Below are 12,360 nucleotides of genomic sequence, written 5' to 3' on the forward strand. Positions count from 1 at the left end.
AAGAGTCAGACAGTTAAAAAATTTTGGATATATTTGTTTAAATTCTTAATTAATTTTTTTTTTTGAAACTATGAATTTTTGAATCAAACTAAAAAGAATTAAAAATATTTATAGAAAGTGATTGAAATATAGTATATCCATTGAAATTAGTTTTAAGTTTTAATGAAAATTAATTTATTAATTTATTTTTGAAATCATCATCCAGTAGAAATTAATTGAATCAAAAAAATAAAAAAATTGATTGAAATTTTTTGATGCTCAGTTAGAACAGTGATTGATACTATTATTTTCGTGATTGAAAACATTTCAATTAAAAAAATAAATGGATCAATTAATTTTGTGATTGAATCTGAAATTTTTTTTGTGTGTACAACTTTCCAATATGGACATTGAGAATTCATTTACCGGTCCGTTCGAATTGAGTTTTCGATCTTGCGGCTACAAAATTCGAAAATCGATTTTTCGAATTTTTTTTGTCAAAAAATTCGACTAATTTACCATTGATATCTATCAATCTACTAATCGACCTTTGATGTTGGCTAAACTCGACTTATAAAGAAAATGGCGAAAACTCCACATTTCCAAATATGTTCACACCATTTTTTTCCTGATTCAATTACGAAATTAATTGATCCAATTAATTTTTTAATTGAAATGTCTTCAATCACAGAAATGATAGTATCAATTAAAAAATTAATTGAAGGTCAAATTAAAAAAAAAATTGTTCAAATTAAAAAATTAATTGATACTATTAATTTTTGTGATTGATTTTTGTTTCAATCAAAAAATTTGTTGAATCAATTACATTTTTAATTCGATATTTTTTAAAACTCAATTAACATTTTAATTGGAAAAATGTTCGTGATATTTTTATCTGTGTATTCAAATGTCGAAAGATCGTCAAAAAGTCAACTTTTTTCAAATTTTCAAAAAACTTAAAAGGACCATTTTTTGATTTTGATTCGAACTCCTGAATTGTAAAGGAGTAGGCTTGCAATAGTTTTAAAGTAAGGCTAGCACCATTAAAAATCGAACATTCGGTTTTGGTTAACAAGTCGATTAATTTATTTTCAATTTCATGAGTTCAACTAAAAAAAATAGATCACAAATTTTAATAAAGTGAAGTTAATTTTTTTCACATACACAGAAAAATATACATATAACTACAATATATCAAATTAAAAAGTTGATTGAAACTGATGCCCCGTTCACTGAAGACTATGGAAATGTGTATTAGCCAACACTAAAACATATGTATAGTCAGGCTTGCGAGATTGGTATCTGGCATTTTTTCTTTTCAGTAACTTAATAGTATCAATTTTCTTGTCTACTAAGCTCGCATAAATATTGTAATAATATGTCGTTTAAATGGTTTGGACATTAAATCAGCCTGTATTGATGTCAGTCTAACATAAATATAACATAAATATATTCGATATACAGAAAAACGGTGTGCAATCGTAGTAAATTAAAAAAATAATTGACATGAATAATTTTTTTTGGGCGAATTAAAAAATAAATGCATTAAGAAAATATGTGAAATTTTTTACTTTTTTATTTAAAACACTAGCTAACATAATTAACATTTAACTCAAATAAAAAAAGTATTTCCAATAAAAAAAAATTAATTGAAAAATATAATCGAAAATAGTTAATTTATATATTAATACTATTATAAAAACTTTGCTCAAATCATTGCTAAAAATTGGCAAATTATACACATTTTTTAAAGGAGGCTAAATTCAACTAAATAATTGATTGTCTCAACCAAAAAAAATTTATTGAGGAATCAAAATTGAATTGAATTAAAAAAAATATTTGAAAGTATCGTTTCAGAATTATTTAGACGTTTTATGTCTAAATAATTCTGTGATTGAGTCTCAATTAAAAAAATAATTGGAATAATTTCGCTATTGAATTAAGAAAAAATTTTCTATGTAAATATTTATTTTTTTCTAGGATAGAACCAACTTTCTCAGCTTTTCCAAAGCATATAACCTATACTAATATTTAAACTTATAACTATTTGATTTATTTATTGAATTGTCCCAATTATTTTTTTTTTTGCAGGTTGAAAATTATGGTAAGCTGATTGCCTGGAAAATAGATTCCCACCTCGCAGTGCTTATTGAAACCGATATTGAGCACTTTACAAAACTATTAATAGATACATTTTTACAAAATCATTTTATTATCAATGATCATCTGCCTCTATTAAGGATTGAGTGTAAGCAACCCCCCTTAAATGGATCCTAATGAATTATTTCTTCTTTTTTTTTAATTTCTAAAATTTCCTTTATACATATATATTTTTTTTGGAAAATCTATTAATAAAAAATATTTTCATTTCATTCAGCTGTTAGAAATAGTGGCGAACCCCAGCCTTATACATTGTTGTGTAGTCATCTTCGTAAGCCCATACGAAACCTGGAAAAATGTATGCCCCAAGAATGGGAAAAACATCTAGAAGATCTAAAATCTTTATGTGTTTTGGCTAATCAAGCCATTGAATATGCTTCCACAAAAACCAAAAACGAAAGTAATAAATTAACAACAGTTGCCATAAAACCAGATCTTATACCTCAAGAGAAACGTTCCGAAAGCGAAGTCAAATCGAAAGATAATGAATCGCCTAAAAAACCTCTAAAGGAAATAAATAAAGCCGAAGAGGAAAATAAGATGGGGGAAGTTGCAAAGGTGGTAGTTGACTCTCCCAGTGTGTCTGAAAATTTTATAAAGGCTGAACAAATACCCCAAACTAAAACAAAAGAAACAACAACTAAAATAGCGCAACAGGCCGAAGTAACCAAACAAACCAAAGATAAAAATGCCAGTCCCAGTAAACTGAAAGCTAAACCAACTGCAATTAAAAAGCCCGGTGTTCCAGATGCAGGAAGATTAAAAACTGCAAAGGTAAGTGCCCATTGTATATGGATATATTGTAATGCCCTAATATAATCTCTTGTTAGGCTTCTGAAAATCTTATCGAGGCCGAATCGAAAAAATCAAGTGAACTTGAAAAACTGGCAGCAGCCAAAGTTGCGGAACGATCTAAATCGAAATCACCTTCCAAAGATAATGAAATTCCAAAGAAAGCCATTACAGTAGCTACACCTAGTCCAAATGTTAACACTATTCAAAATCCAATGTCTTCATCAAATCCAAATGGTAGCCCTATACAAACTACTATTGCCCAGGAGCAGAAAGAGATTCTCGAAATTCCAGATATGGCTGGTCCCATAGAAACAGCAAAAGTATCCGACTCACTGCCTATAAAAGATGTATTAGATAAAAATTCCCCTCAAACATCCACATCTATGGCGAATAATGACACACCTGTTAAGCTGTCTGAGACAGCTGCAATTTCATCTGGTCCTAGTGGCAGTGCTGCATCGGTTTTAAAGGACAATGCCAAAAGACCAAGTTTAAAACGTCACAAAGACAGCATTAAAGAATGTAAACCCTTAAATGTCTTGGTTTATGCCGAAACGGCAACAGCTCGGGAAAGTGCCATAATAATTTTAAAAGAAATTTTAGCTGATAATACGTAAGTTGGCGTCAGTTGTGGTTTTTTTTTATAGCATTTTATATAGAGTCATTCTATACTGTATATGGCATGTGCCCACACACACCCATCACATCACATTACATCCCATTAAATTTAGAATATGCCCATGGCCTGTTATTACATTGATGTCATATTCTTGTTTTTATTATTCTTCTTTGCAGTTACACCATTTACCCTATGACCCAGCAGCAAGTTGAACAACAACAATGGCTTAATACAACTGCCTTATTGTGTGTTTGCGGTTCGGTGGTCAATTCATTGGGTGAACTTTTTGTCGATTATTTTTTGCATGGTGGCAAAGTACTTTCTTTGTGTTCGGATGTCTTACACTTTATATTACCCACATATCGTACGGCTGAGGTACTATTTTTTTATTGTTAGAGAATACACCCTGCTACACTTGTAAATATACTAGGCACAAGTGGTTGTAAGAACAAAAAATGTGTACTACTTTTAGGTTCGTGAACGTGAACTTGTGCAATTCTCCTATGACAAATGGGAAAAGGTTAAAATGATGCATCACATATTTTGCTATCAACCATCACCAGTAAAAAAGAATTTCTCCACAGACAGCGATGATTCAGCTCATGCAACAAATCGTAAACCGTAAGTAGTCTTTGTGTACAATGTTCTATTGTAGAAACAAGAAAACGTTCTTAGGATAACACTGTTCTACAGATAAGGTTTTTTTTTAAATTTGAAAAACTTAGATTTTTTTGTGATCCCTTCAATTTTTGCTACCAAATTTGTTCACATTTTTCTATCATATTTTTATACACACCACCAACATATGGGGGGTATAAGTTTGCTATTCCGTTTGTAACATATCGAAATATCGGTTTCCGACGATTTAAAGTACTATATTCTAACGATGTCCGTCCGAGAACTTGATCAAAAACGGTGGAGAAGATAAACCGGTTTATCTTCTTACGCCGATTATCGCTTTTCGTGGAATCCCATTTTGGGTGGAGCCGGTGATTCCAAGGCATCAAAAACCGGCTTTCGGTTTTTATATTTAAATTTTAAAATTCCCAACTTAATGTCAAATTTTGGCAAATACATCGGGGTAATATTAAAACAGCAATGAAAACACTTCCAAATAGGGCAACGTACACTTGAATTAAAAAAAAAATGTGTCCAAATTTTAATAAATCATCGAATTATTTTTTCGTGGATTTTTTGTAACAATAAAATTAGATTTTCCTTCCAAAATTACGTGTTAAAAAAAACTGGTTATGTCGGTTATTTGTTAAAAAAAAAAAAAAAAAAAATTACCGTCCACTGCTTTTGGAAGAAATGCGGGTTTTTAAAACCGAGAAAAACCGACACTTAAAAAAGGGGGTTTTGACCATTCTAGTTCTAATGGAGCTAACATGCGGAGTAGATAAAATGTCAAGATAGGTCCAGGCTTAGATATAGATTTCATATAAATTGACCACCCGATTTTGCTTCTTGAGAATCTGGATAACGCCATTTTTATCCAATTTGCCTATTTTAGTCCCATAGAGACATATTTGGTTTAGATCGGTCAATGTTTGGTTCAGACCACCGTATTGACCAGTATACCAATTTGAGATTTCTACCAAAAATGGTAGTTTTTGTACGGTTTGGTAGATTGGTAAAATTTGAAATTTGAAGATTTGGTAGATTTTTAATTTTTTATAGAAATAAAATTTTGACAATTTTCTATAGAAATAAAATTTTGACAATTTTCTATAGAAATAAAATTTTGACAATTTTCTATAGAAATAAAATTTTGACAAAATTTTCCCATAGAAATAAAATTTTGACAACATTTTCTCATAGAAATAAAATTTTGACAAAATTTCCCATAGAAATAATTTTTCGACAAAATTTTTTATAGAAATAAAATTTTGACAAAATTTTCTATAGAAATAAAATTTTGACAAAATTTTCTATAGAAATAAAATTTTGACAAAATTTTCTATAGAAATAAAATTTTGACAAAATTTTCTATAGAAATAAAATTTTGACAAAATTTTCTATAGAAATAAAATTTTGACAAAACTTTCTATAGAAATAAAATTTTGACAAAATTTTCTATAAAAATAAAATTTTGACAAAATTTTCTATAGAAATAAAATTTTGACAAACTTTTTATAGAAATAAAATTTTGACAAAATTTTCTATAGAAATAACATTTTGACAAAATTTTCTATAGAAATAAAATTCTCTATAGAAATAAAAATTTTGACAAAATTTTTTATAGAAATAAAATTTTCTATAGAAATAAAATTTTGACAAAATTTTCTATACAAATAAAATTTAGACAAAATTTTCTATAGTAATAAAATTTAGACAAAATTTTCTATAGAAATAAAAGTTAGACAAAATTTTCTATAGAAATAAAATTTTCACAAAATTTTCCCATAGAAATAAAATTTTGACAAAATTTCCCATAGAAATAAATTTTTGACAAAATTTTCTATAGAAATAAAATTTTGACAAAATTTTCTATAGAAATAAAATTTTGAAAAAATTTTCTATAGAAATAAAATTTTGAAATAATTTTCTATAGAAATAAAATATTGACAACATTTTCTATAGAAATAAAATATTGACAAAATTTTCTATAGAAATAAAATTTTGACAAAATTTTCTATAGAAATAAAAAAATATTTATCTCTTAAATACGACAATTCAGTTAGAACAGTGTTATCCAAAAACAAATTAAGAAAATAAAACTCTTTGTTTTTGTATTCGATCAAAACTTTTATATTTGTAAATTATTTAGTAGATGTTTAGTTCTCTCCTAACACCCCAATAACACTCCTTGAAATAAAAAAAGAAAACTATTTAATGAAAACGACAGCACAATACACCAGAGCTTGGCCAATAATTATGAATAAATTTCTCCATCCAAGCGCACAGCATGAAATGGTTTGAGTTTTTGCTTTTTCAACCGAGTTTTTCTTTTATTTCTACAAAAACGTTTTTGAAAATTCTTTGGCTTGTTTAAGACACTTTAATTGGCATTCAAAAAGTTTTATATATTATACCATTTATATTTAATTTCTAAAGAGCATTTTTAGCTTTATTCCTTTGAAACATATCTTAAAACTCTGATTTTCTTTGGGTTTCTTTTTTTACTACTTTTGTCATTTTTCCCAAAAACAAAACAAAAAAAATCTTTTGTGTCACATGCCATATACTTTTGTCCATACATCCAAAATTTGTTGTCTCTTCTTTAAAAAAAAAACTAAATGATTTATTTTAAATGCCAACAACAACAACAACAAAATAAATAAACATACAACAAAACATTCATACATGCATTATGCATTGCTTGCTCTTCGTTCGCCATGGCTCTATGTGTTTTTTTCCAAATCTCTAAATGTATGTATGAATCTTCTTTCTGTAAATTTGCGAAACTAAAAAAAAAACATTAATTACATCGAACTTAAATTATGCGTACGTACCGTATTTGTATGTATGTGTGGGTGTGCGAGATTGTGAAATTTTCATTAAAATAAAAATGAAACCTCTCACAACATACAATACATGCAAAACGCTTAGAGCTCTAGTGTGTCTACCAAGGTCCATCGAACTCAAGGATTTGAAAGGTCATCTTCATCGACTGGATGTTAAAGTTTTGGGTACTGAAGAAACCTGGAATACACCCAGCTTACTATTGGCGCATAATAAAAAGAGCGGAGGCTCTGCAGTATTCTCCCAGGTATGTAATAGTTCTTAAAATTACAGTAAAATATTTTTTTGGCTTCCATCACCAAATTAATTGATCCAATTAATGAAAACCATTAATTAATCCAATTGAAATGACTCAATAATTCGTGCGCCTGATTTTTTGAATAAGATGTAGGTTAGGTATAATCAGTGATGCCAACTCCCGGAAGGCAAAAAGCACCAAAACTGTAGTATAAATTCTAACATACCACCTCACACCACAAAAACTACTAAAGCCAACTAAAATTCAGTGTTCTACTAAAAAAACTTAGGTTGTATTATAGAAGATTTCCGTGTATTGATTTCACGCCTTTGTAATTTTATGAAATTATGAACCTGTATTCCAGTGTACACCTTGATCACTTTGAATGCTTTCATCCAATTCATTTTGGTCAGTACTCGTAATGTCTTCCAATTTTCAAAATATTTTTTTTAGAGGACAAAAACATTTTTTCGACATTAAATTTGGAAATATTAATATTTATTTCAGTTATTGGTGTTTTTGTTAATTTAATACAAACGTTTTTAATTACATCTTTATCAAGTTCAGAAATTCGGCACTCGTCGCTAAACATTTCCCAGCAAAAAATTCCTATTACCACACCCTCACAAAAAATCGCTTCTGTAACATATACTCCCAAACATATTTTGCTTCAAGCATATACATTTTTGGGTATTGCCCAAACATTTATTTGTTTGATCTCTTCCAATATATAATATGTTTGAAAGCATATTGGTCTAAACAATATATGTTTGGGTAGTCTAAGTTCCAAACATTTTGTATTTTTGCATCCAAATTCAATAATGTTGTCTTCCAAAAAACAATATGTTATTATGTGAACATATAATATGTTTGGTAGCATTTTGCACCCAAAAATATTATATGCTTAAAAAATTTTCTCCCAAACAATATTGTGCTCAAAATTTTATTTATTTATATATAAATATATTTACAATCATAATGAATTATGAAAATAAACAGGTAATATAGGTGCTAACAACATAGGTTTTCGATCTGAATGCTCAAAATGTTGTTTCTGCCTAATTGTATATTCCTCCACATCTTTCTCACTTCCACGAGATTTTTTAGTTCTTAGCACCTTTTTCTGTAATGCAAACATTGTAGAAGAAATTGTTATATTTTATAATTTTTTTTTTAATTTTACTTTTTGCCGGACGGGGATTCGAACAGCGGACCACACAGTTTGTAAGGATCAAAGAAGTAGCTGATCAATTGCCCAAGGAAAAATAAAATGTTAATTTTGTAATAACAAGCCACAACCACCAACTTAATTCAATATCGCTCCCTGTTAAATAGCGCTCCAAGCTACTAAACACATATATATTTATAGGCTATTTCTAAATTAATATATGTTTGCATCCAAGCATATTATATTTACAAACATTTTATGTCCCAAACATAATATGTTCTAACATATTAACATATATGTCCTAAACATGTTATACTAGTTTATGAACATTATATGCTTGCACTCAAAAATATTGTGTTTAAAAATTTGTGTTCCAAACATATAATGTTTATAGCCAAACATATGAAAAACAGTCTTTTTCAACCGTGCAGGTATGAGAATAAGTATGCCTGCCCTAAATTGGTTCTAAACAATACCCTACATACCAATATTGATTAAAAAAAGAATCTATACCACCTTAATAACAAACAAATTCTACATTTGCCAATGTTGAGCTTTTGAAAGTCTAATCCTAATTTTTGTATAAAAAGATATCGTCAATTAAATTTAATACTATTCAAATTGAAAAAAAGCGCCAAAAGCACTAAATGAAAATGCCAGAAAGCACCACGTTGGTACTTTCTTTGAAAAGGCACTAAAAAGACAATTTGGTGCTTTCTGGAAATCAAAAAGCACTAAATTTGGTACTAAAAGTGCAAATTGGCATCACTGGGTATAATGGCAGTCCGTTATATTAGGCTCATTTTAAATTATTCAGTCCATTGTGATACCATAAGTAGCGATTAATAGGCTAGTCAGAGCAAGGTTTCACATAATGGTGAAATCAGAAGCTTTGCAACACTCAGAAATGTCACCAGCTAAGAGAAAAAAAAACTGCTGAAATACTTTTTGTTCGTTGGAAACTGGCATTGAGTCCATGGAGGAACTGTTGTTGTTATAACAGTTTATTGTGATTTCATCCATTTTATGTTAAATGCTTCGGTACTTCAGCTTGTATCCAGATCAAGGAACTCTGCGACTAAGGTGGGATGTGTACAGAGCTGGGCAAGATAAAAGATGACGTGTGTCATATGGCCCTTGGTTGAAAATTGGACACATGTCTGCTACGCTGCTAGCAATCACTGATAGATAGGAATTGAGGCAGCTGTACTTGCCTGATCTTTATTGGGCCAAAACTACCCTAGTCTGCCGTGGGAGTCTCTTTCCTCCGGTGCTATGGGCGGACTCAGAGAACAGGATTAACCTTACAGCTTCTCACCGCTTCAGCTATACTATCCTCATGAATCCTGTTCAGACCTGTTACACTGCTTGATCTAGACGTTCTCTTTTGTAGCGCTGGAACTCGCGCTCTAGATGATGTATATCAAGCCTTACATTCCTGGGTGGTGGTTGTCTATCCATGTTAGGTTAGGTTAGGTTGTAGAGGATGACATCAATTTTTTGTGTTGAAATTGATGTCCACTTAAACCAGTATAGGTCCATTGTGATTCCTCGATGCGATATTTCCATTTTCTTCCTTTCGATGCGGTCCGCTTTGTCCCAGAGCTTCCTCCTGCTCTCCACATCATTTTTGGTCGGAAACGTTTCGCCATCGACACTAATATTCAACTGACTGTCGTCCGTGTAGTGATTAGTGTGGCTGAGACTCTGGTGGGGGGTTATCCTCAAATTTCTCGCAGTGAAATAACTGGTAAGATTAGCGAGGTAGATGTTTAATCGATCGCAAATGTCATCAACATTGGTTCCGGATGGCATGATTGTACAATCGTCTTTGCGGAATCCATGTTGATGATTAGCAGCTGGAAAATTCTCCATAAGGCTGGGGAGGAGTAGAGCCCCAATTGTTTTGGGAAATCGGTCTGTACGATTCACCCTTGCTCGAGTCTTTTCCTTCAGTAGTGGAACCACCCTACCCATTTTCCAGACATCGGGTATAATGAGCGATTGCAAGGGTAAATGAGGAGTCTGGTGAAGTACTCAACTCCCAGTATACCCAGATGCTTCAGCATTAGCATAGACATTCCGTCGGTGCCCAGAGCTGTTGATGATAACTTCGGCTGTGGTAAATTGCGGTGTGTAGTTGGCTCGGAGACCACGAATGCGTCGAATCGCTCTCCTTTTCGCTCTATCAGTCTCGGGGTGCACGACAAACTGTCGTTTGAAGAATATAGCGCCCCTCTTTGGATCAGTCACTGTCACGTCATCAAAGATGACTGAAATACCATCATCCCTGGTAGCGTGTTTCCAGAGTCTCTCACTGTTGACCACAACTTATCTGTTCCTGTGCCTAGATAACATTACTTCAAGTACTCTAACCATGTGTTACGCTTGTGCTCGTCGACTATCTTACTAATCTCTAGGTTCAGTTCCTTGATTCTAGGATCAGCAGCGTTAGCGGTACGGCGTTCATCACGCTCGTCTGCGAGTCCCGCTACCTCTGCTGGGAAGTGGGGCCCAGCTGGTAAGAAACGAGCGGCGCTGCGTTGATTATGTCCTGGAACACCCTCTGTGCAACATGAACCTGAGAAGGGAACGGGAGCTCACTGAAGTATAGTCTGAAGTCAGTTGGTTTCTTTTGGTTGATAAACGTCCGGCGTTCAGAGGTTATGAAATCGGAGGGTCGGTTAATGGTGAGAATTATAGGGAGGTGTCATTTATCAGACCAGGCGATGTTAAAGATATATCTGGCGAACTGCTGCAATCACCCATAATTCTGGTGGGGGCCTCTTAGTTCACCGTGCAAAATGTGGAGTCATCTATCTGCTCTGCCAAAGCTATGCCTTTCTGGTCATTACCTAGGAGAGTGCTAAAGTTCATTGGCATTAAATTCTCCTAGCGCCAATCGGTTATGCCCACACAAAAGCCACTAAATGTTTGGTATCATAGTCTGATGAACCACTGCTACTGTCGTTGGCACAGCACGTAGTCAGTATAGCTATACTCCCACAGCGATGTTAAGCCGGAGCATTCAACCGAAAGTGCGGTTAAACCTCATCGAAACGCGACGCTGCGTTGATTATGTCCCGGAACGCCCTCTGCGCAACATGAACCTGAGAGGGGAACGGGAGATCACCGAAGTATTCTCTGAAGTCAGTTGGCTTTCTTTTGGTTGATAAACATCCTACGTTCAGAGGTTATGAAATCGGAGGGTCGGTTAATGGTGAGAATTATAGGGAGGTGTCATTTATCAGACCTCATCAAAACCGAACGGTGGTGAATTTGGTTTCTCCATTGGCCTCTTCATCGTCCATCTCGTGTCGAGATCGAAGCAATGTAATTTACTAAGGTTAACAGAATCGTCTAAATGTATTAACAGGTTGGCTGATAAGTCCCCGGTCTGACACATAGATGGCGTCGCTAGTATTAAATGCATATTATTTTTATATAGTACCAACCTGCAAATGATTCGTGTCAAAATTTGACGTCTGTAAGTCAATTAGTTTGTGAGATAGAGCGTCTTTTGTGAAGCAACTTTTGTTATTGTGAATAAAATGGAAAAAAAGGAATTTCGTGTTTTGATAAAATACTGTTTTCTGAAGGGAAAAAATACGGTGGAAGTAAAAATTTGGCTTGATAATGAGTTTCCGGACTCTGCCCAGGGAAATCAACAATAATTGATTGGTATGCAAAATTCAAGCGTGGTGAAATGAGCACGGAGAACGCCGTGGACGCCCGAAAGAGGTGGTTACCGACGGAAACATAAAAAAAACACAAAATGATTTTGAATGACCGTAAAATGAAGTTGATCGAGATAGCAGAGGCCTTAAAGATATCAAAGGAACGTGTTGGTCATATCATTAATCAATATTTGGATATGCGGAAGTTCTGTGCAAAATGGGTGCCGCGCGAGCTCACATTTGACCAAAAACAACAACA

General features: G+C 32.4%; 1 protein-coding gene across 2 annotated transcripts in view; it reads left to right on the forward strand.

Moving 5' to 3' along the window:
• Hcs (holocarboxylase synthetase-like protein) overlaps positions 1-12,360 on the forward strand; it is a 37,264-nt gene that overhangs the window by 2,856 nt on the left and 22,048 nt on the right. Inside the window, exons 3-8 of one of the 2 annotated variants that reach the window (XM_075289437.1) lie at positions 2,071-2,227; positions 2,357-2,913; positions 2,970-3,547; positions 3,730-3,928; positions 4,026-4,174; positions 7,106-7,265. In XM_075289437.1, coding sequence (XP_075145552.1) covers positions 2,071-2,227; positions 2,357-2,913; positions 2,970-3,547; positions 3,730-3,928; positions 4,026-4,174; positions 7,106-7,265 — 1,800 coding nt within the window. The remainder of the gene's footprint in view (positions 1-2,070; positions 2,228-2,356; positions 2,914-2,969; positions 3,548-3,729; positions 3,929-4,025; positions 4,175-7,105; positions 7,266-12,360) is intronic. The other variant, XM_075289438.1, reaches the window with a different exon arrangement.

The sequence above is a fragment of the Haematobia irritans genome, chromosome 1 (genome assembly GCF_050003625.1).
Source record: "Haematobia irritans isolate KBUSLIRL chromosome 1, ASM5000362v1, whole genome shotgun sequence".
In the NCBI taxonomy this organism is placed as follows: domain Eukaryota; kingdom Metazoa; phylum Arthropoda; class Insecta; order Diptera; family Muscidae; genus Haematobia; species Haematobia irritans.